At 36.0% G+C, this 22,671-nt stretch overlaps 1 protein-coding gene across 4 annotated transcripts in view; it reads right to left on the bottom strand.

Moving 5' to 3' along the window:
- The window catches only part of KIF16B (kinesin family member 16B), a 143,945-nt gene that overhangs the window by 50,273 nt on the left and 71,001 nt on the right, over positions 1–22,671 (bottom strand). For 3 of the 4 annotated variants that reach the window (XM_042789555.1, XM_042789553.1, XM_032994769.2), the window contains 6 exons: positions 15,311–15,343; positions 14,907–14,960; positions 12,020–13,375; positions 8,530–8,688; positions 7,593–7,698; positions 6,999–7,049 (listed from right to left, as the gene is read on the bottom strand). In XM_042789555.1, coding sequence (XP_042645489.1) covers positions 6,999–7,049; positions 7,593–7,698; positions 8,530–8,688; positions 12,020–13,375; positions 14,907–14,960; positions 15,311–15,343 — 1,759 coding nt within the window. The remainder of the gene's footprint in view (positions 1–6,998; positions 7,050–7,592; positions 7,699–8,529; positions 8,689–12,019; positions 13,376–14,906; positions 14,961–15,310; positions 15,344–22,671) is intronic. The other variant, XM_042789554.1, reaches the window with a different exon arrangement.

Below are 22,671 nucleotides of genomic sequence, written 5' to 3'. Positions count from 1 at the left end.
ATGCACGAAAAATTTAAGGTGAAGCATCTTCAAAAATACTGCTTTTTCTCTGAAAAGGCATTTTCAGCTTAGATATCAAAAATAAGGAAGAGAGAAGACTTTGTATTAACCCTCTAAAAAAAAAAATTAAAAAAATATATGAATCAAGCCTTCACAGTCAGCTAAATTTTTTGTATGTCTTTATATAACAAAACTCTTCACAATATCATGCAAAGCTGCAGAGGATTTAGGCAATTCCGAAAGCTCTTAGATTTAAAAATCCAAACTCATTTTATAATTAAATCAGGTATAGATAACATAGCAATCCACTGTCAGAAGTTTCCTACTATTTTCTTTAAAGCATATCTAACAGAAAATTTGACTATGATAAATTTGCGTGGTCTGGACAAAACAATATATAAAGGCATTTGTAGTGAGGGCACATTCCTCTGACTAAGAGCCAGATGGAATCTGTAACTCTGAAGTTATGTCAAAAATAAAGTATTTTTGCAACTGAAAAAGTTAATGTTTTGCAACGACTGTGTCCAAAAGTAGCATAAGCATTTACAGTGAATAAGAAACTGTCTTTTAAGAAGTCCTCCACTATCTCAGTTGAGCGTATTTGGTCTGGAAACTTCAATAAACTTGTACTTAAAAAATAACAGCGCCATGACAAATGTAAGTTAACAATAACAAAAAAGATTGAAAAACTAACACTTTGAAGTTAAGACCATGTTATATGTTTGTATTTAGTGATGCTATCCATCACTTGCTCTGTAACTGTATTCCCAACATTCATTTTCAATCTTTTAGCAACTACCATGAGACATGTTGCTTGGTCAGAATTCTTCAGTCTTGACCAATGTATCTCCAAACGTGAATACGGCTCATGCTTCTCACCAACACTTGGCTTCTTTCTAGCAATTCCTAGTAACTTCTAGTACATGTGATACTGTGTAGGAGCTGAAGAAAAGTCTGCAACTTGTTCATAAAGCCTCTCTGAATGCTGCCTGTTACAGAGAGCCTGTTGGCATCCTCATCTGGCTCTTGGGAAGGGAAGGCTGTTATTTCATTAACAGTCAGTTATAAATGCTAATGTAATTTCCCTTAATGTTAGCATTAAGAACAGTGAAAAATAAAACACAAAGGATGTGACTTTTAGTTCCAATTAACTGACTTTATCAAGAAAGTGTTTTCCACAAACTTTCTTTTTTTCAGTGAAAATACAAAAAAAAATTGTGTTTGAATGGAAAAATATTTTTAGTGACCTTTGTTTATACAACAAATATTTTCTCCTATTCCATTTTGGCCTTCATTCTCTTCTCCTTATGTTACTGGCTTTTCAACTGAAATTCATTTCTGGAGCATAGAAATCTAAGCAATTCTTTCCTTGCGGGAAAGAGTTCATTGTCATGGCAACAATATCATCTGTTTTAAAACAGCAATAAAACCATAAAGTAACTCTTAAAGCCACCTCTGTCAACATGTAATTTATTAGCAGTCATTTTCAGAGAACTATTACAAACAGCTAAGAGTCAGAGAGGAAAATAATCTAAAACACAAAGTGTTGTGAAAAATGCACCCCAATACATTAAATAATGTTATGATATTCATAACCATCGACCATTATGTTATGTTTAACTTACAGTAGAATAAAAGATATTGCTGTTAAGTCATTTTTCATAAAAGTGCAGAACATTCACTGAGTTAGATTTGAAAATAAACACAAAAGAAGGAAACCATGCTATCAGGAACACAACATGCACAAACAGTTAACTTCGGGATATAATCTGAAAAGGAATTAGTTGCAGAAATTGCTGAGCTTTAACAGCCTTGATTAAAACAGTCCTCCCAGATAGTGCCGCTCAGTGTTAACTTTCAGCAAGGCTCACAAGAAATGCCTTGGTGATGTCAATGAGGGAGCTACTCTCGAACCAGACTGACACAAGGTTACGCTCCAACTCATCACCACTCTGTCTGCTCCACGTTCTGTGCGATATTTGTGTGCACTTCTTTTGTTAAAAACAAAAACCGTACCTCAAAATAATGTGACACCTTTTGCTCATCTTTGGACTTCCTTAAGGCATTAGAAAGTTTTGTTATGATTAAAAACCCCACAATTCTTTATCCAAACCAGCATTCATCCTTCCAGACATAACTTCCTCATCCAATGCGAGTTATTTCTTTTTAAATCCCATGTGAGATACATTATCATGTCTTAACATATGGTAAGAACAAATGGGAAATGTTCTTATACTAGTAGAGAGAATGAAGTCTAACTCTGTCTAGTAGAAGATTGCACCTCTACTGGCAATATGCTTACTGAATTTAGAATTTCAGATTAGATACCACTGTTTTTTCTGCCAAGGACCATCTTTCCCAAACAAGGCAGATGGCACATTCAAGCAACAGGACTCAAAAGGTATTCAGCTCCCTTTACAAGAGAAGAAACAAAAGATGGGAGACAACAGCTTATTTCTTATTTGAACACCTGACAGGCATAACAAGTAAAGAATAACCTTGTACTAAGCTAAATAAAGCCGTGACTAATGGAAATCTTTTACTAATGTTCAACAGTTCCATTATTTCTTGGAATGTAATATTAAAGAGACTGCAAGAGATGCAATCTCACAGCAACAACAACCCTATTAGTAAGCAAACAGAAAAAGAGGAAAGTCAGGCCAGGCACATTACATCAAGTTAAAATTTGCTCCATCCATCAGTCAGTATCCCCAGTTGCAACCTATCCATTTAACAGCACAATAAACATGTACACAGACAACAAATCCCAAAACTTCTGTCTTACCACAGGTATAGCAGCATGACCAAAGGTCAAAATGCTATTTAAAGCACAACCAACGTCTGTTTATACCATTTAACCAGGTACATTTTCATATGACATTTTCCTTAAACACTTGCATCAAGGGAATATAAATGCTTATTCTATTGTGGAGGAGTACAAGTTAACTATTTGGACAAAATAAATAGGAATGTCTTAAAGCCACGCATTGTTTCCCTGCAGGAAGAGGAGGGGAGGGGGAAAATCTAAAAGGAGTAGTGGATGTTCTCTCCATTTGTCTTGTTCTGTTTCACTGCTTCCACATAGCCTACACTCTCTTAGCCCTAGGCAAAGGGGGCAAACCCAGGAGAAAAAGAGATATGGCAAACCCATCAACTCCTGGTAACTTAGCCAACACACTTAGAGTAAGCCAAACACAACTCCTTTTGCATTTTTGACAAACTTTAATGCAAGTGTGCAATAATCCTTAAACGCAAAAGTCTGGAACAGAAAAGAATTGTCAGTGCTATTCTTCCCAAAATTTGAAGTATAAAAACTACAAACATCCTTAGTATTAAGAGCATACAGTGAAGGTAAGATTAAAAAATCATATTGCAGACATTTTGAAATACTGAGATGAAGGGCATGAAATAAATGAGAAGCATGAAAAACACAGATACTCAGAAAGACTAAGGAAAGGCAATGAAGGAGTGATGGAGAAGACATTAATGAAGATAGATAGTGGATAGAGGGAGCCAGAAAACACAGCCAAAATGGAAATCTGAAGACACAGCTGTAATTGTAGTTTTGATCCACCTACCATATAAGAAAGAAATATCTCATTTCCTCACTTTCCCAAGGAAATGTATGTACGGCATATCAGAGATCAACAAAAACTAAGCACTCAAGTAATAATGATTTTTGCTAAGATGTGTGTACACACCCTATGGTATTCCCTTAAAGTCTCAAAGGACTCTTTTGCCTATTGATTAACAAAAAAAAAAAAAAAAAAAAAAAAATCAATATTCATTAGTCTCTTATTTTGAATGTATCTAAATGTATTTGGATTTCAACACCTAGTCAGATGCATAATTAGCCAAATGGCTTCTTCACTTGAACTGAATGTTAATTTCCAGTTTTCCAAAGGGATATGCAAACAGCTTTGAAGAATTGATGGGATGGCTGTCAGTTGAGTATTTATTTCTTTTTCACAGTATTTAGAAAAACCAGTTCCTGAATCAGATCCAACCTTGCTCCTTCTAGAAAACACAAGCTCAATTTTTGTGAAATTCTCTTTGTCTGGCAAAACTATACATCGGATATCATTCAAACTGTACAACTGAAGGCTGTCAAATTGTGATTCCTGGCATGAAGCATCCCGAAAGTCAGATGCAGGATAAAAGATGGTATTTTCCCTTAAGAGACCTATATGAGTAGTTGTAAGAACAAGAGCTCTATACGCAGTCTGCTTAGCACCGTCTACTTTCACCGAGGTATACAGCAGTACATGAATGTCACCTAATGAAGGTTTAATACTTCCCATATTTTCATGGAGTAAGTAAACCAGATCAGCTAATTCAGTCCTAAATTTACAGGACAATCGTACTCCATTTGAAAAAACTAACTCGTTTACTTCTGATGTCCAGTCAAGTGAAATCTGCATCAAATCATCTTTCAAGAGCTGGTGATTTAAATAAACAGCATCATCAATTGTAGAAATTAAAACATTCATTATGTCATGGCAAATTCTTTGAGTGAAGTGTTTGTTATAGGTAAACATTGTGAGTAAACCATCTTCGGCAGAACACAGAAGACTAATATTCTGTCCAGCAAAGCCGATTTGAATCTCCTTTATAGTGACAATGGGAACCTCATGAAACATTGCCAAGGAACTCTGGCAGACCTCTTGTTCAACTGAAAAAACAACAACATACAGGATGGAGCTGAACAAAAGCAAGCAAGCAGGTTCTGGACCAGGTTTTCTGCAACTGCCAACAGCAAGCCAGTATATACCTTTCAACTCCTCCATTCTGATACAAATTTGAGGTAAGGCGCAAGTCATAAATTCCAGTACTTTTTCCAGAGAACAGACCTGAAGCTTCAAAAAGACATCAGGAAAATGCACAAATTTCTGTCTTAACATAAGACTGTTTTCTAGCTCTTCATTTTTGCAACAGCATGCAAAGCTTTCAGAGGGCCTTCTTGCACAGGCATCGGAGATTTCTGTGCTTACACACATCGTGGTAGCCTCTTGCCCAGGGGCTTCAGGCTGAACGACATTTCCAGTATGAGCTTTGGCATCATCAGTAGAGTGGGGCATGTCTTGATTTATATCTGACTTGAATACATTTATTTGCAAGTTTCTTATAAATGGCAGATTTTTTATTAACGATACCACTTGTGCACAACCCTCACTTCTCTCACACAAACTTCCCAACTCCTTGGTTTGTTTAGAAGCCACCATACTCTTGAGCAGCTGACTACTGGTATCTTTGTTAAGGCAGGAAAGCTTACTGAAAAGATATCCCAAACCATAGGTGTGTTCTGGGCTCACAACAGAACGAGGAGCTACTGACTTAAAAGAAATTGAATCAGAGGCTTTTCGTGTTGGAAGCTGAGAATTGCTGGACTGGTCTTCGATTGTTGCGTCCACTGCCTTAAATGAGTTGTTTTCTTTAGAAGTTATTATTTCAGAGTGAACATTAGACTGAGAAAAGAGAAGGCACGATATGCTGTTAAAGCCAGCCTGCTCATTAGCACCCATTAAGGATCCTACAGGAGACAGCTGTTTCAAGTGGAAACAATCAGATTCAGTTCTTGAGCTGTCACAGTCCAGAGAAGTAATTATTTTATCGTCAAAATGATTGAAACTTTCAACCTTGCAGAGTGAGTAAGGCACGTGGTTTAAGTCATGACTTTGTAAAGAAGTAGGTAAAACATTCTGATAACGAACATTCTTACTGCTTAAAGTATTAATATTTTTAGAGTGAATTAAACTACTTTCAATGTCACAGTGACAAGCAAAGCTCTCCTGTTCTGAATTACTCCTTTCATTCTCAAATGCATTCTCTGATTTAAAAGGGGAGGAGATTCTTCCAGAACTGGAAAATAATTCCCACATCTCTGTATACTCCTTCTGTCTTTTATGGTCTCTTAGTCCTGCGTTTTGTCCACACAACTCAGAAGCACAACTGTCATCTTTAGACACAAATGGAAAGTCATAATGTGGCTGCCACTGTTGACTTTTCTGTTAAAAATTTCAAAAGAAGAAAATAGAAATGTCTTTATAAAACCTTCTGATTTGAACATTTCTTAAACTGAGGATTGATTTTGATCATTTCTACAGTCATTCAAAATTGGTACCAGCATTGTACAATCTCTCAAAATTAGAGAGAGAAAATCCAACAGAAGTGATTGAGGTTTGATTCAGGAATGGTTGATCTTCCCAGCCCACCACTGCTTCTTCTTTGTACAGTATCCATTTCACTTCGTTTATATTTGCTTTACTTGAAAACTGCAAGAAGTCAAAGGGCAGTGCAGAAATTTATAAGCCCTCTAGTGCTCTTCCACACATGCACAAAAATGTAATCCTATACTATCCAAGTTAGTGTAAGAAGTCCAACATAGTTTATAAATAACAGTCCAAAAAAGTCCAAATTAGAGGCGTTGCTGCCCTCCTACTATTAAGATTTAAATCCATAAAGGTATTCACCATAAAGGTACTCGCCAAGACAAGCAATTAACCATGTTTCAATAAAAAGTTAGGCAACCAAATACATCAGGAGGGGTCTAAGCCTCAGTTTAAAAATACATGTATGAATCTGGCATAACCTAGGTAAATTTGCCTGATGCTACTTGCTAGCAATATAGACACTCTTACAGTAGTCCATTGCGAGTCAAACATGTGAAGTGGTATTCTGAATTCAAACAATCACTCTTCATTAAAAACTTTTATCGTCTAAAAATCAGGAAAGGGATACTGTTCCAAATTAAAAATCATGACAAGACAAGGAAGAAAGATATACAATAGCACAACACCTTTCAAATAAGCAAAAAGCTATGCCCATTCTGAAAAAAAATCACTTTAATTCCAGCTGGCAAGATGCATTACTGTCTCTATTAGCCATTAATCTTGCTGTGAATTCAAAATTCTAATTATGCAGCTAAACATTAAGAAATTTAATTACAGGGCATGCTACAATTTAAGACAACCATTTCATTCTGACAAATTATGACCTACCTCATACTTCAGCTTGCGTTGAACAGTGCCATTATTAAGCCTCTCATTATCCTAAGAACAAAAAAAGGCACAGGTAATTATTAAAAAGAGTGCCTTTCTTGTTTAAGTTCGTTTCAAAGTATTCACAGGAAAAGACATTCTTTTTAGTAGCCAAAAAAAACTATTCTTCTTGATATTTATTAAACCACTGGCTTAGAAGTCAATCAACACAGTCTTTGGATTAATTAGATCACCAGTTTTTAAATGAGCATTAGTTTGCAACTACCATTCTTCTGGATGGAAATTTATCATTGTATTAAACACACATAAAATCAAGATTTTTATTTTATCTGCAAGTTTTCTATTGCCATTTACAGACTCTTCCCTGAAAAAAAAAAAAAAAAATTGAATACAATATAAAACAGCCACTGGAAAAAAAAGACTATCAAAATCTAAAACCGATATTCCCTGATATTCCTGACTTACAGTTTACTTTTTTGGTAAATTAAAATTAGGTAAACATAGGAAAGCAGTAAAATTATTGAACAACAAAACGAAATCACTGGTTACATACAGTGCATTGAAGGTCAGGATTTCCTACCTATCTCTGCTCACCTTTAAACTTTCTGTACACCAGGATAGGCTAACATCATTATCCTCAGCTTTATGATGAATATTCTGGAGCCTCCTCTGCACTTCTTGTTCAATAAAGGCATTTATCCTTCAAGATATAGAAGAGTGGAAAAGAAACAAGTATAGATGTATATTCTTAGATAAAAATCAAGACAGGCTAGAGGGCTCTTTGAAATGCTTTTGAACCTTACGTACTGCACAGCTCTCAACTGGCAGGCTTAATGTTAGACCAGTTGTATCACTCCTTAAGGAACATGGACTTTTGAGCAAGTGTTCATTTAAAGGGCAAAGATTAACAATTTGTTATCACAATTAGACAATTTAATGGGCCAGAGGTTAAGCCACCGCTATGCATCCAGCTCTACGTACAAGTGGCAGTAAGGGTAAGAGCAATGAAGAAGAAATAGAAGGCTGGAGTTGCATCTTTAGTTACTTAATGGTTTGCATCAGCAACTTGGGCTAACAAAGGTTTGGTCTTCTAACACAAGGAAGGTTCCAAGATTTGATACTAACAACTGCATGTGAAAAGAACAGAGACAGAATAGATTTTAAGTGATATGAGGCAGCTGCCCTATTGAAAAAGGCTTAAGACAATTTCATTTACTTTGGTGCTTGAAGAGTATATAAAGCAATACCACACAGACAAGTAACTGTAAACACAAAACCAATTTAAATACCTTTTAGCCTAGAGTTTCCCAACCCTCTATTCTAAAACAAATTGTACAGGAGCAACTGATTAAGCTGTTGGTTATTTAAAGTAAAATACAGCAAACTAATTTTATTTCCCGACTAGTCTTTAAGTACAAATACAGTATTTAATTAAAATCCAACCCTGACAGAACATTCTTTCAAAATATTTCTTTTCTAAAGCTATTGTTTGCATTCCTACCACAACATTGCAGAAATGCAGGTTACCTACCTATCATCAACTAGCCGCACAGCAGGTGGCTGTGGCTTTGTTGGGCTGGTAGAGGAAGTGGTATGGGAGAGTCTCTCTTCTAATGTTCCGTAATTTCCCTTCTGACCACCATCACCCTCGTATATTTTTTGCTTCAGCTGCTGAATTTCCTGGTCCAGGCTAGAAACGGACATTAAAATGTAATTTGCTTTGTTTTAGAGTCAATTCCCACAGTTCTGATGGGAAATACTGTACTTACACTGGGATACATGTATGTAAGATCGTAGGTATTGATATTTATGAAGATATAAAAATCATAATTGTTCTTTAAGCATATTTATATAGAAAGAGACAGCTGAAAACCATGTTACAACAGCAGTATTAAGATAAATAAAAGAACTTTGATAAATTCCAATGCAAAAGGTATCTAACTCAGCACATGAAATACTAATTCATAAGATTTATCCTATCTCTTAAGATCATTTGAATAAACTTCCCTCATTACAGAACTCTGTAAATAAATGAATAAATGAGGGGGGAGCGGAGGGGAAGGGGAGGAACTGAAAACTCAAAATACAGCACTAGTCCAAAAAAAAACAAAGACAACCTAAACCAATGATATAGCAAAACATTTCCATAAGAAAAATCTTTAAATTGTGTACTATATATATAAATCTTATTTTCCAGTCATTCCTTTCATTTGAACATATATTTATAAAAATTTATTTGGAAAATAAAACATCTAGTATTTATTTTCTATATATCTAATAAATAATCTTTTGAAATGGAAACTCCTCACTTTAACAAATTTCATACACCAGCCAGATTTATGCACAGAACAGAATATGTAAAACTGGATACTGTATTTTTGACTGAAAATGCCCAAGGCATCTAGTATAAAATAAGAAGCACTTCTTGCAATATTTATCACTTAGTCAAATTAAACTGTATTATAACAAAGTCATCTGCAGAACACACTTGCCACTTCTTACTTAGCTGAGATCAGATTAATAACACAGTAATAATCCTCCCCATTTCCATTACAACTTTATGCTCTAAAGGTAATTGTTTTTTTCTAGAGGCTACTTGAAAATTAAAGAATATAAGAAAAGAAGTTCCTGCAAAAGCAGGGGAAATTATGCAAAGTTGGAATTCTACCACTTATGCTACAATTACGTATATGTAAATTGAAGTATAATGTTACAACTACTTTATTCCATCCTGGAGGTTAAAAGAGAAAACTAGAGATGACAAATGCTGAGGCTTAGGCTGGAGTAAAGCAGGCTGAATTGTTACTTTATTTTAGAGTACTTTTTGCAGCACTACCAGAAGCCATCTGTTTCTTTTGATTAGCAGCAAAACAATCTTGCATCCTGAGGGAAAGTGGATGGGAGATGGCTGATGGATATAGGAGAGCTTTTGCATCTATGGAAAATCAATTTAACCACAAAAATCAGAATTATGCTGAAGGAACAAAACTTATCTCTTGATTTGTAAACATCCTACTATCAAAAGATATCACTTCCTATAGCTATAAACTTATCCAGCCACATGATGCATCCACCAGCAAGTACACTGAACTGCACCTTGCCACTTGTGAGCGATACATCCCGTTGCCTCAGTGATGACTGCAAAGTTGCTTTATGTTCATTCTATAGCCATAAACCTCTGCCAGTGAAGACAAAACATGTATGCATTATTCCAGTATAAATTAACTTCAAATTATTGTTTGGGGGGTCGTCCCCGTAGATGAAATAATTTGAACTAATATATTATTCAAACTGAAAAAAAAAAATGTATCCAGTTACGAGGGACTTACACTCATAGAACACTTCAAATTAATATTGCATTTAAATGTTTTCAGAGAGTTAACATTGATGTGAACCAGAACACATCATCACATAAAGGTATCTAGATAAACAATAAAAAACATATACAATTCATATGCTTATTATAGTGCTTAAGACATTGTGTACTGTGAAGCGTAAACTCAAATAAATAGCCTGAAACATTTAACACACCACCATGTATCTTAAGATCTTCTTCTGCCTCAACATTCATAAAAACATTCTGAATTGAATTATTTAGGCCCCTGGGCAATTCACTGAAAGACTTCAAAGTTTTATTATTTAGTTTGTGCAAGAGGACTTCAAAGTAAACAAGAAAAAAACAAACAAGGGGAAAAAGAAAATAAGAGACCTTTCACTTCCTTGGTATCTTTTCTAAACTTCAGTCTTCTAGCTGATAACATATTTTTTCACTTATCATACAACCTAGCAATCTCTTGAGGGCTAAGCTGTCTGTTTTTGTGTAATCTCCAGTTGTTTATAGCTGACTTTAGTCAAGCGAGATGCTGAGTATAAAAAACAAGATTTTACATTGAAAACAATTATGAGAGAGCTAATGGCTATATGCACGACTAAATGATCGATCAGTATTAAAACTGACTGACTAAAATCCACACAGTGTGGTTCTAAATGTTGAAAAAGTGACCTTTACATGAGGTATAGAAAGGAACTATTCTCTTAAGATAATGGCTTAAAAAGAAGAGGACACAGAAGAGCTCTTGAATTTGGCTATGGGCAAGTTTCTTGGTTTAGGTGTTTTTTTTTCAAATAAAGCATCTGTTTGAAGGGTTTATGAAAGAAGACCCAGATCATCAGTGGAATATTAAAAAACAAATGACAAATGCTAATTCAAGAACAACCGCATCATGGTTTCACCAATAATGACAGGTTTTAAAGCCCTAGTATCAGCAAATCAGACAATACATATAAAAGTGGCAATTCTGCCTTTCTTCCATTCTGCATGGATTAAATGAACTAATCCCAGTGGATTTTTGCTCAGGCGAACAATAAAACAAAAGATTTCTTCCTCTTCCACATAGGAAGACCCTTCTTTACGTGAATTATTTTTGTCTGAGCCCCCCATATTTAGGCTGAATGTTATGCTACTAGATATCACAATGATAACATTGTTTCTGTACCTAACAGGGTTTGTCATCACATAGGGCTGATTACAGGCTCTGTATATTTTCAAATAAGCTTAAAAACCACCATTAAATTTTACATGGCTATATGGCTACTCTATTTTATTTAGCCCTGAGACCAGTAACAAAAAATAAAAGATTACACCTGTTTACTCTGAATACCAGAAGTGTTCAGTGCATCATCAGTTAAGACACACAGTTGGCAGTAAGGATAGAACATCAGGTTGACTGAGCTTTATAAATAGGTAAAACAATTTATAAGTGTACTGTGATGGTTAATGCAAATACTATACAGCTAAGGGTAAGTATCCAAACACAACAGAAATCAGTGAGTGAGAAATAATCTTGTAAAAAGCAATACAGAGTCTCAGTTATGGGTAAACTATTTGAAACTCATCAAGGAACTCTAACATTGAGACACGGAACAAATCGCTCTCTCAAAATCTAAGGTATAAAATGATTAACTTCCTGTGAACTTCCTGTGAATAGGTTCTAATAAATTGAAGCTATCATTACACTTACCGTTCTCGGTCTTGCTCCAAGGCTTTCTGCTCTGCTTCTAGACTAGCCTGCAGGCCTGCCTGTTCACTGCAGCTGTTGTTCAAGGTGGCAAGCTTCTGCTTCTGCTCTTCAATTTCAAAGTCTATCGTCGAACGACGTTGCAAAGCAGAGTGCCTCCTTTCTAACTTAGCAACAGCTTGCTCCAGCGCCTCTCTCTGCTGTTTTTCCCTTGATTCAAGGATTTCCTTTTCCTTCTTCCGAACCTTTTCTTCCTGACGAGCTACATTGGCTGTGAATTCGAAGGTTTCTTGAAGCTGCTGCAGCTGACTTGTGCTAGCTCTATACTGGGCAAGTTGCTCTTCTTTTTCTTCTATTTCTTTCTCTATTTGATAGAGAGTATTATCTAACCCTAGCAAGCCCCTATCAAGGACTTCAGAAGCTCTTTGTTTTTCCTCCAGCAGAGCTGGCAAATGATTACTCTTCAGGTACTCAAGCTGGCGCACTTTAGATTGAAGCCTGTGTTCTGCTGGCTTTATCTTGTCAACTTCTTCAGCCTTGAGTGCGGCATCCACAAAGTTTCCATCACCTCTCTTGAGATTTAAATGTTCTTCATGTGCAAATTTTAAGTGTTCTAGAACTCTTTTTGCATCTGCTATTTCCTTTTCTAGGTGATCCATCTGTTGAACTAAATCTTTTTCCAAAATAGTCAACTGTTCCAGTTGTTTTCTCTTAAACTCCACAATATCATGCTGTGCTTTTTCTAACTCTTCACAGTTTTCATCACCTTCAGATCGGGCTTCCTTGACTTTCAAAAGAGATTCTCTAATATCTTCAAGATCTCTTTTCTCTTCTTCAAGTCTTTGTACATCCCCTCTCTTCAGAAGCTCTATCATGACCTGCTTCTCTCGAAGCTGTTCTTCTAGATGAACCACCAGCATCACCTGTTCCCTTTCTTGTTCTTCAAGTCTCTTTTTTTCTGATTCCAGCTTAACATACTGTTCATCTTTTTCCTTTTTAAGTTTTTCTAGTTCACGGAAAATCTGCATCTTCTCTGCTTTTTCATTATGATTAAGTTCTTGTAGTCGCTGTAACTCCTCTTTGACTCGGGCAAAAATTTCTTCCTGCTGCTTTTTCTTTTGAAGCTCTATCTCCTGTTGTTCCCGTAATCTCTCTTCTTCAAATTTTTCTTTTTCAGCCAGCAAATCCTTTAACCTGCTTTCAATGTGAACACTTCTCCGTTTCAGACTCTCTTCCTGTTTTCGGATTTGCAGCTGTACTATTTCTGTTTCTTTGCGCTGTGACTCTACTTCTTGCTGCATTCGTAGAAGTTCTGCTTTGTCAGATCTTTGTTTTTCTTCCATCTCTTGTATTTGTTTCCTACAGTGAAACATTTACATGCAATATTTGAAATCCAAATACCTTCGAAGTTAAGAACATTTGGACAAGGATTTTGCAGTATATATAACTTTTGTTGACACTTTTGTTTTGCCACAGGTTAAGATCTTACATCGCTTGGAAGTGACTCGATGCATGACACAAAAGGTAAAGAGATTCCTATAGTCTATCTCAACATAAAAAGTTGTGGATATATGAAGTTACAGGAAGACATGTTATATAGCACTTATGTAGAAAATTAGACTATTCGTTCTGTCAAATCCAATAAAAATATTGATAGTACACATCCATGTATGCAGTGAAGAGTAAATATATATCTATTTTTATATATACGTACATTTTCATATACACAAACTTGTACAAAAGAAATTGATTAGAAATTTGACTTGCCAAATTAAAACAACGTCTCCTCTTTAGGTCAACCCAACTAAATTAATGTTAAACAGGATTACAAGATTAGGAACAGACGTATTTGAGAGAGAAATTACTTTAAGACAAATTATGTTCTGTGCAATCTCTTTTAAAGGCTCTAGTGAATTCCAAATGAGGACAGACTAAGGCCTTAAGGTCACCATTATCTCTATAATACAATCGCCTGAAGACATGTGGAGACGACCTGCAAGTCCGTTGGTTATTTTGTGTGAAGTTAAAGTCAAATAAATTAAAGCACAAGCAAAGTAACTTCAGTGCAATCTGAATTCAAATCCTATCAACATAGCAAAAAGGATAGATATCAGTGAATCTGTTGCATCATTTTCTGACTGATGTCTTCTAATGCTTCAGAGTTTCAGAGTTGGACTAAATTAAGCTCAGAAAAACCATATAAACAGTTCTTTCAAAATGGAGCAAGCAGTCCAAAACTGAAATGGCAGAAAGTGCGTTTCAGCTTATGAATCTAATCAATGCTGTGATCTGCAACAAAGTGAGAGCTATTACTTCTAAAATCTTAGCAGGTATGATGAGCCAGAAGAGTCAGCTCAGTTTGCCAGTTGACAACAATACTTTATTTTGTACTTCAAACTGATTTCGAAATAACTTTCTGATAAGTATGATTGGTATGCCCATACCAGCACTACAGTTTTATTTAAGAGAAGCAGAGTTTACAGTGTGAGTTTTTCTAATCAAGATTCAATCCAAAGGTGACTAGACCATAAAAAAGATCTGAATAAAGAATGTAGTTTGCCATCTTTTAAAATAACACCATGAAAATTAAGAGAGTAATATATTACATTTGTATAATCTTTCCTCCTCATAGCTTTGTGTTTGATATTTTCTTTCCTAAAGATCACAGTTAGATACAGTTCTGCTCATCTGTTACTAATCAATAAGAATAAACAGTTCAATAAAATAACCAAAATCTTCATAAACGGCAAAGCAAAATAAAATTATTTATATCAGGATCCTCTGCGTGATGAGTAACACCATGACTCCAAATTAATCACGTAAATGATTCTATAACATGTATCTATATATACATACACACACACATAAAGACCACAGAGAATAATGTTACCTTTTACTTTCTAATTTTTCAAGTTCCTCTCGTTGTTGTCTCTCAAATTCTAGCCTGATTAAAAAAAAAAAAAAAAGTAAAAAGGTTTTATTATTTCCTGAATATCAAAAAAACAGGATGATACGATGTAATTCAGTGTGTGTTTAGATTATAACAATGGTACAAATCATGTTTTTTAAAACTACATTCTACGGTAACAGAAAATATTTCCTTCATTAGGGTTACAAATTAGATATCATGCTGTCTGACATGGGTACAAACAGAAAATTAATTTCCCGTGGGGAAAAAAAAAAAAAAAAATTAAAAATTAAAGTTAAACAAGACAGGTAAATGATTAGCATAGCTTCTGCAAGTTAACTACACGTGGACATGGCAATCAATACATAGAAATTTAATTTCTCTACCTTAGACAGATCGGTCCTTTTACAGGGAAAAGACTGCCATGGGAGGCAGGGGGAAACAGAGCGATCAATTAAGAAAGGAATTGATAGAGAAAACATATTAGTGGCACAGAATATTTTAAAGTCAACAACAGTTTGTTTTATTAGACATTAAATTGGTTAGATTCATAGAACATTTGTCACATTACAACTCGAAAGTAAAATTTTAATAATTATTCTTTCTAAACATGCTTTTCAAATGCCAATGACAGTTAAATTGATGCTCCTCTTCCTATGGTTTATTAACTTGGCCACTTCTGAGAAGGGAAAGAGCTGTGTAACAACACTATGGCGTGCTTGTAGTTTTTCTTCATTTTCCACACAAGAGAAAGAAAAAAACTCAAACATTACCATCATGTAATCAGTGGGGTTGAAAAAACCTCAGATTCCTGCAAAGTGCAATTTTCAAGCACAGAACACCATACAAACCCTTTTATCCAAAATATTTTGAGATTTTAATGTTTTTAGTTTGATAAGGTTCTGAAAAATTACGGGAGAGTATTTTATGTCACTTTTAATATCAGCTCTTACTACAGTCGTACAGAAGCCTTTCTCTTAATTTCCTTTGAAAGATTTATGGTTTTATACAGAAATTTTTTTAAATTAATACTTAAAAAGCACAGAGAATCTATATATGGACTGAAATATTCAACCAAATACACAAACATCCAGTTATTTCAGGCCTGCTACATCTTAAGGAGTTTGCAAATTACTGAGAGAGTCCATAAACACTGAAAAAATGCAAGACTGCACCACAAGTTAACTTCAAGTATTTGACAAACTTCAGTTTAAGATGTCATTACCGCAATTTTGTAAACAGGTTTTTTAAAAATAAGGTATTTTTAATATTTCTTTCTAAAAATCATACAAATGCCTAAAACAAAAAATGAACTGCCCTTGGAAACACGCAAAAAATACACCAATAATCTACATATATAAAGCAATTTAAATTAACTTTGATTCCTACAGGCTCAAGAAGCATCTTTGCAACCACTGCAATACTGGAGAAACACTAGTTTAACCAATTATATTTCTCCCTATTTCTCATAAATTCATTCTAAAAAATGCCTTCCACGATTCCTGAGAGATTAGCAAATACAGATTTTTATATACAACTCCAGACATTCAGAGCTTTCATGTAAATGTCTCACCAAGAGTGCCTTCATATTTGCATTAAAACTACGGCTAGGATGGGCACTATCTCAACCTTACAGCACAAACAGAGATGGTATTTTTAATTTGATCACATTTTCTGTAGCAGTAATACGAAATCCACAAAGAGTTGAAAGAGAACAAAAAGCATTCTTAAGGGACCTTCAGAAAGCAAAAGCTTAATTCAGTGGTTACCATGCACTTTGGCTCCCCCTCTCTCTTTTTAAGCTCCACCTCAAAAGCCCTTGTTTTGGCTATGGACTACCTCTGCAATTCAGAGCTGTTAATTATCACTTCTCTCCTAGGCTTGGCTGAAAAATGCTACTATATTCATCATTACTTCAGTTCAAAGTACAGATCCTGCGGAATATAGCCCTGGTCTGTGGAAATGTGGATGCCTGTTGGGCACTGTCAGATGTAGACCATCTTTGCTTAGACAGTTGGCAAAGATGATTTACAAGTATTCCCATGCTTGGTTAAGCCGTAATGAAGTAAAACATTTCAGATCAGCTAACATAATGTGCAAAACCCTGACCAAAAATCTTTTAATATTTTGACTGTCCTATAAAGTACATAATCTGGCAAGCATATTTTGTATAAGCATAAAAATGGTAACTAGCTTTTGATTGAGATCTGATACAAGGAAAATGAGCCATCAGAACAATCAGCCTTATAAAAACAGGTCACTGGTGAAAACTCTGTGATTTTCATTTTGAGGAAGTGTCTCTAATACCATCAACAGTGATATCACGACAATCAGATTTACCTTACACTGAAATGAGGCTGGTGGTGCTCAAAAGGTTGTTCAGAAAAGAGGAAAGAACTATGCAGAAGTGGTTCTTTCATCAGTGAAAACGGCTGTTTCCCAAAGCCAAATATGGAGGAGCATCATCAACACCCCAATCAGCAGCTTCCAAACACTACACCTAGCTATTTTAAAAATGCACATTTAATGCATTCTAGACAAGCAAATACTATGAAAAGAAGAGCTAACCCAGCCTGGTGGTTTGCTGCTACCACTGAATCTAAGGAGGTCTGAGCTCCCCTAAAGGCTCTCCTACCATGGGTTTATTCCCAGCATCTCTATTCTCTATCAAAGGCACTCATCACACAGCCTTTATTTCTGCAGGGGTGATAATGATGCCTGTCTTACTTAGCTGGCTGCCTGTTTTCTCAATACACTTAGGAATTCACCGCTTTTGAGTCCATTACTTCTGCAATATTTGATTCATATTGGTTATGTACTTAAAGTTCTTTCAGGACAGGGGAGAATCTGGGGAGTCAGGGCAGGCAGGCAGACTGCAGAAACCTTGTTTGAGAAGTTAGTTTAAAAAAAAAAAAAAAAAAAAAAAAACTAAATCTCAGCATCACCAAAAAAATCACTGGCTATAGCAAACCACTACTAGTTTTACAAAGCACAGATACAAGACTGATGTCTTCCAGTTTAGTCTATCTGTAATAAAAATCTTTTTCATATAACCTCTATTCTCTTTATTACTGTGATCACTACTGTGAATAGAAAAAAAAATATTAGCTTGAAATTAAAAAGAAAGAAACATACAGATATTAAAGACTAGAATCCACTCTTTCTTCTTTTGTAGATCTTCCACAAAGGAACTTAATCTGATCAGTGTTGAATTAAACAGACACCATTTTCCTGGAAAACGTGCCATATCTAGTGATAAGAGCAGTATAGATAAGCAGCAAAGAAAGGAAGTCAGTTCTACTAGCACAGTACTACAATAGCTTAATTTACACAGCACAAAAGTGTGATCTGGTACTACATCCGTTAGCAAAGACTGAGTACTGGCAGGACTACAATGATGTTACAATGCCATTCAGTAGCCCAGTTTATGAGATTAATTCAAAAATAAAACAAAAACCCCACACTAAATCAATGACAAGACCAAAGTTTCTCATGAGTGGTTTTAGAGTTACGGTATAATGTAGATTACAAAATGTCCACAAATGAAATCTTCAGTGTAAATCTATGTGCAAAATTCTATTTTATCCAAATCTTATTATCTGAAGCAGTGCTGCATGACACCAGATTAAAGACAAAGACTGGGAACAAGCAGAACAAAGAATTTTGCAAGTTAAGGCAAAATTTTATGCTGCTATCTCCACATATGGGAAATCAACAGCCAAACAAAACATGTACAAGCACACACCTCAAAAGTCACACAAAGACCACACATCTGAAAACACAATTAAAGATAAGTCTGATTTTCATATGGGAAAGCTACAGATAGAGTAAAAGCAAGATCCATCATTTATTTGCTTTCACAACAGCTGAAGGTAATACCCTACAGACTCTTCTGCCATTGATTGTTAAAGATGCTAGATCTTATAAGCTGTTCACTGCAACCTACAGAAATTGCAAATCTAGCCACCTGTCTTTAGGTTATCCATATGGAAGCTAGAAGAAAAGGTGGTCTTTAAAGTTCTAAGTTAACAACAGGCAGAATGTTCATCAGCTACAGAAGTCACACAAAAAGAAACCAGAGGGCCAACTAATGAATCTAGATCTACACTGCTGGTGGGCAGTATACCATTACATTATGAGAAACTGCTACTACATTCTATTGTAGTACAGGGTCATACCAAAGGGCCACGTCCTACATTGTCCCTGATGAAAACAACAAAGTTCAAACAAAATTTAGTGTAAGATATTCTTTCCCATCTGCACTTTTCCAGGAATCAAGATGCTCACCCCCCACCTAACACCTTGGGTACAGTTACCCTCCCTTTGATACCTAGAGATCAGATTTATTGAATGTTTTACCCAGGCGGGACACAGTCACCACTCAGAATAACCAATGCAGCACTGTATTTGCTAAGCAGCACTCCTAGCTGGAAGCACACAGCTCAAGCATTCTGCAAGCCGTCTAATTCTTTACAATTACAATGCCATTGGCTTTAAATTATTACTAAAGCCTAAATGCTTGGGGTCTGCTTTATCTAAAACATACTCTTTACTTTAACTTGTATTTACCCTACCCACCTGTTCCCCTTAAAGAATTCCTTTAAAGAATCCCCTCTGCAGAATTACCTCTTTGGGACAAGCTCATCACATGATCAGAAAAAACACAGTGTTGTCACAAAGAATGAGATGGGAAGAAAACAGTGTTAGCATCAACATAAACACATCAGAAATTGTCATTCCCTAGCCCAAGCTGAAAAGCTGCTGTTGCCAAATTGCTGTCCATAAAGATGCATCAATTATGGAAAATGCTTTCTTCTACTGGAAGGTTCATCTGCAGTGCAAACTTCAGAGCCTACCTTCTCTTTGCAGCAGTCATAAAAACAGTAAGAAGTCATATCTGAGGTTTGTGCGGGTTTTTGGGGTTGGGGTTGTTTCTTTTTCTTTTTTTTTTTTTTAAAATCACTGATCTATTTGGACAACACCCACCTCTGCACTGCGTGGGCAATGCATATCACCCAGTACAGCATCTATTGTTTTAAACACGGGTAAGAGCATCTAAAGATAGGGGTAAGAGTTTAAATTATGAATATGAAACCACTGGGACCAGTACTGTTTAATGTCTTCATCAGTGACATAGACAGTGAGATTGAGTGCACCCTCAGCAAGCCTGCAGATGACACCGAGCTGAGCGGTGTGGTTGACACAGCTGAGGGACAGGATGCCATCCAGAGGGACCCGGACAAGCTTGAGAAGTGGGCCCGTGTGGTTCAACAAGGCCAAGTGGAGGGTCCTGCACCCGGGCTGCAGCAGCCCCCAGTACCAATAGAGGCTGGGGTGCGAAGGGATTGAGAGCAGCCCTGTGGAGAAGGACTCGGGGGTGCTGGGGGATGGAAAACTGGACACGAGCCAACACTGTGCGCTCACAGCCCAGAAGGCCAACCTTCTTTTTATAATTTTTCACAATGAGGGTGGTGAAACACTGGCACGGGCTGCCCAGAGCGATGGTAGATGCCGCACCCCTGGAAACATTCAAGGCCAGGTTGGATGGGGCTCTGAGCAACCTGATGTAGTCAAAGATGTCCCTGCTTGTCGCAGTGGAGTTGACTAGATGACCTTTAAAGGTCCCTTCCAGCCCAAACTATTCTGATTCATGAGTTTCCTCACTCAGAAAAACATATGTACATAACAGTGACTATGGAACAACCTCAGGTTTTATTGCTCACAAGCAAGTGACAGTCATGCAGACCTGCATTCCTCCTGTAATGTGAGCCTTAAGCATCATCTTTTTTTGTGTTCACAAATTAAGCAGGACAAAGTATCTATTCCTGCAAGCCAGTTCACAAAGACTAACTGAACACAGACCAGCAGGAGAGTATCAATAATTAACCCTCTGCTCATAGTTTATAGTCTAATAAAACACAGGCATGAAAGTGTTCAGGAATATCAAGATTATTTCACCTAATCTTATCCTCAATTTCAACAGTAACAGTGCTCTCATAATCACACCCAAGAAAGGAAAGTAAAAGTTACAAGAAGTATTAGATGGGAAAAATGGCATCATTTCTAAAAATTACTGCATACATTAATAATTCACTTAGATTATTCATACTGATTGATTTCCAGGAAAGCAAGGCAAGATGTTTGAAGAACTGATAAGGAAAAAAGAAGCTATATTCCACAAAACATACCAAGGAAAAAGAAGAATTTGCTGCAATCTACTCCATCGGAGACAACCAAGTAACTCTCCAGACTTCTCTCTCTTTTTCCCCGTAACCCTTATTTTAGAAAAAAAATATATATATCCTCTCTATAAGACACAATTTGGCATTATCTGAAGACAGTATGAACTCCTTGGGCAGGGAAATCATTCTTAATCCCACCTTCAACTGGGGCTTGCCCAATCTATTATATTTTGCTGCAAATCTGAAAGACTAAAAGTGAGGCAATGCTGAAACAATCTGTCCTACTCTATGTTGACTGCAAAGTCAGGGTCAGTACTGTGCAATATAATGTAACTATTCATAACAGTATTGTAGCAGAGTAACATTATTAGTTGGGGAAAAGCCCACAGTAGCTGATCAATAACCAGAGGTAACAACAGCGAGGAATTTTCCCCAGCCCACAGAAAATATACTAGCAACTGTCACTGTAAGTTTTTGGATCAAACTATTTGAAAAACTAAAGAAATAGAAAAAATATACATGTACTTTTTTGATTTTCTCTTTCATCTCTGTCTGAGAAAAGATGTAATTTATCAGCAACTGGCTCTCTATCTTAAGATCTCTGTAAGCAACTCAGTAGCAATGTGCAACAGCTACAGGTGAAGCAGCATTATTACACATACTCACTGTATTTAAGACATTGTTTAACTTGTAGTTATTATCACCTGTCCAATCTTCCTAAATTCTAAAGGATAAAAAGCAACCCCACAGTAAAACTGCAGAATAAAGCTGCACTATCCAAGCCTATAATTCAATTCACGGCCAATTTTTCAAAAGCACACAGGTGGTTAAAGTGCATCATCTCACACTCAATTCAAAACATAGGCACTAGTTATTGGAAAAAAAATTGAACAAACCACCATTCTCTGTAAGTCACTTTAAGAACACTGATAAAAACATTAAAAACAGCTTCTCTACAATAAGCAGTCTATGTCATTGTAACTGTATAATAAAACTGTTTTCCACATCCTAACTTGGCCACCTAAGAGGTATATAGTGAGAACAAACGCCATTCATTTCCCAGCCTTTTTATGCTTCTATTGAAATTATTATATGAACTCAAGAAATCTTAGTTTTCAGTTTACAATGTATTTTTCCTCAGGAAAAATAGTTAAGTTGTAATTCAGAAGAAAGTGTAAACATAACATTTGTCATGTCATTATCATGCTGAACTGTCTTGATTATAACGCAAACGTTGCCTCCTGGATTCCAGGTACCACAACTTTCTCTGCGTTAGATCTATCAGTGTGGCTGTTCTGCTGGTGCAGTTACACTTCCTGCATTTGAGTAGAGAAATCCCAGGAAAAGCAAGTTTCAAGCAGGATAAAAGCTCCTCCGTGTCCCCTTCACCCCATTTTCTAGCATGGACTAGTTCAAGTAATGTTTCTGAAAAGTTCTGGCTTTATTCAGAAGCCCATTATTTAACAAGCATAACCTGAGAACAAAATATTTTCTATTACTGACATTTGGAACATTCAAACTGCTAAACTGAAGAACAGTTGGAATTTTAACAGCTGCATTTTAGA

The sequence above is a fragment of the Tyto alba genome, unplaced genomic scaffold, assembly GCF_018691265.1.
Source record: "Tyto alba isolate M040663 unplaced genomic scaffold, T.alba_DEE_v4.0 Super-Scaffold_16, whole genome shotgun sequence".
NCBI lineage: Eukaryota > Metazoa > Chordata > Aves > Strigiformes > Tytonidae > Tyto > Tyto alba.
The sequence above is the reverse complement of the archived record's forward strand: the minus strand, read 5'-3'. Positions and strand labels throughout refer to the sequence as shown.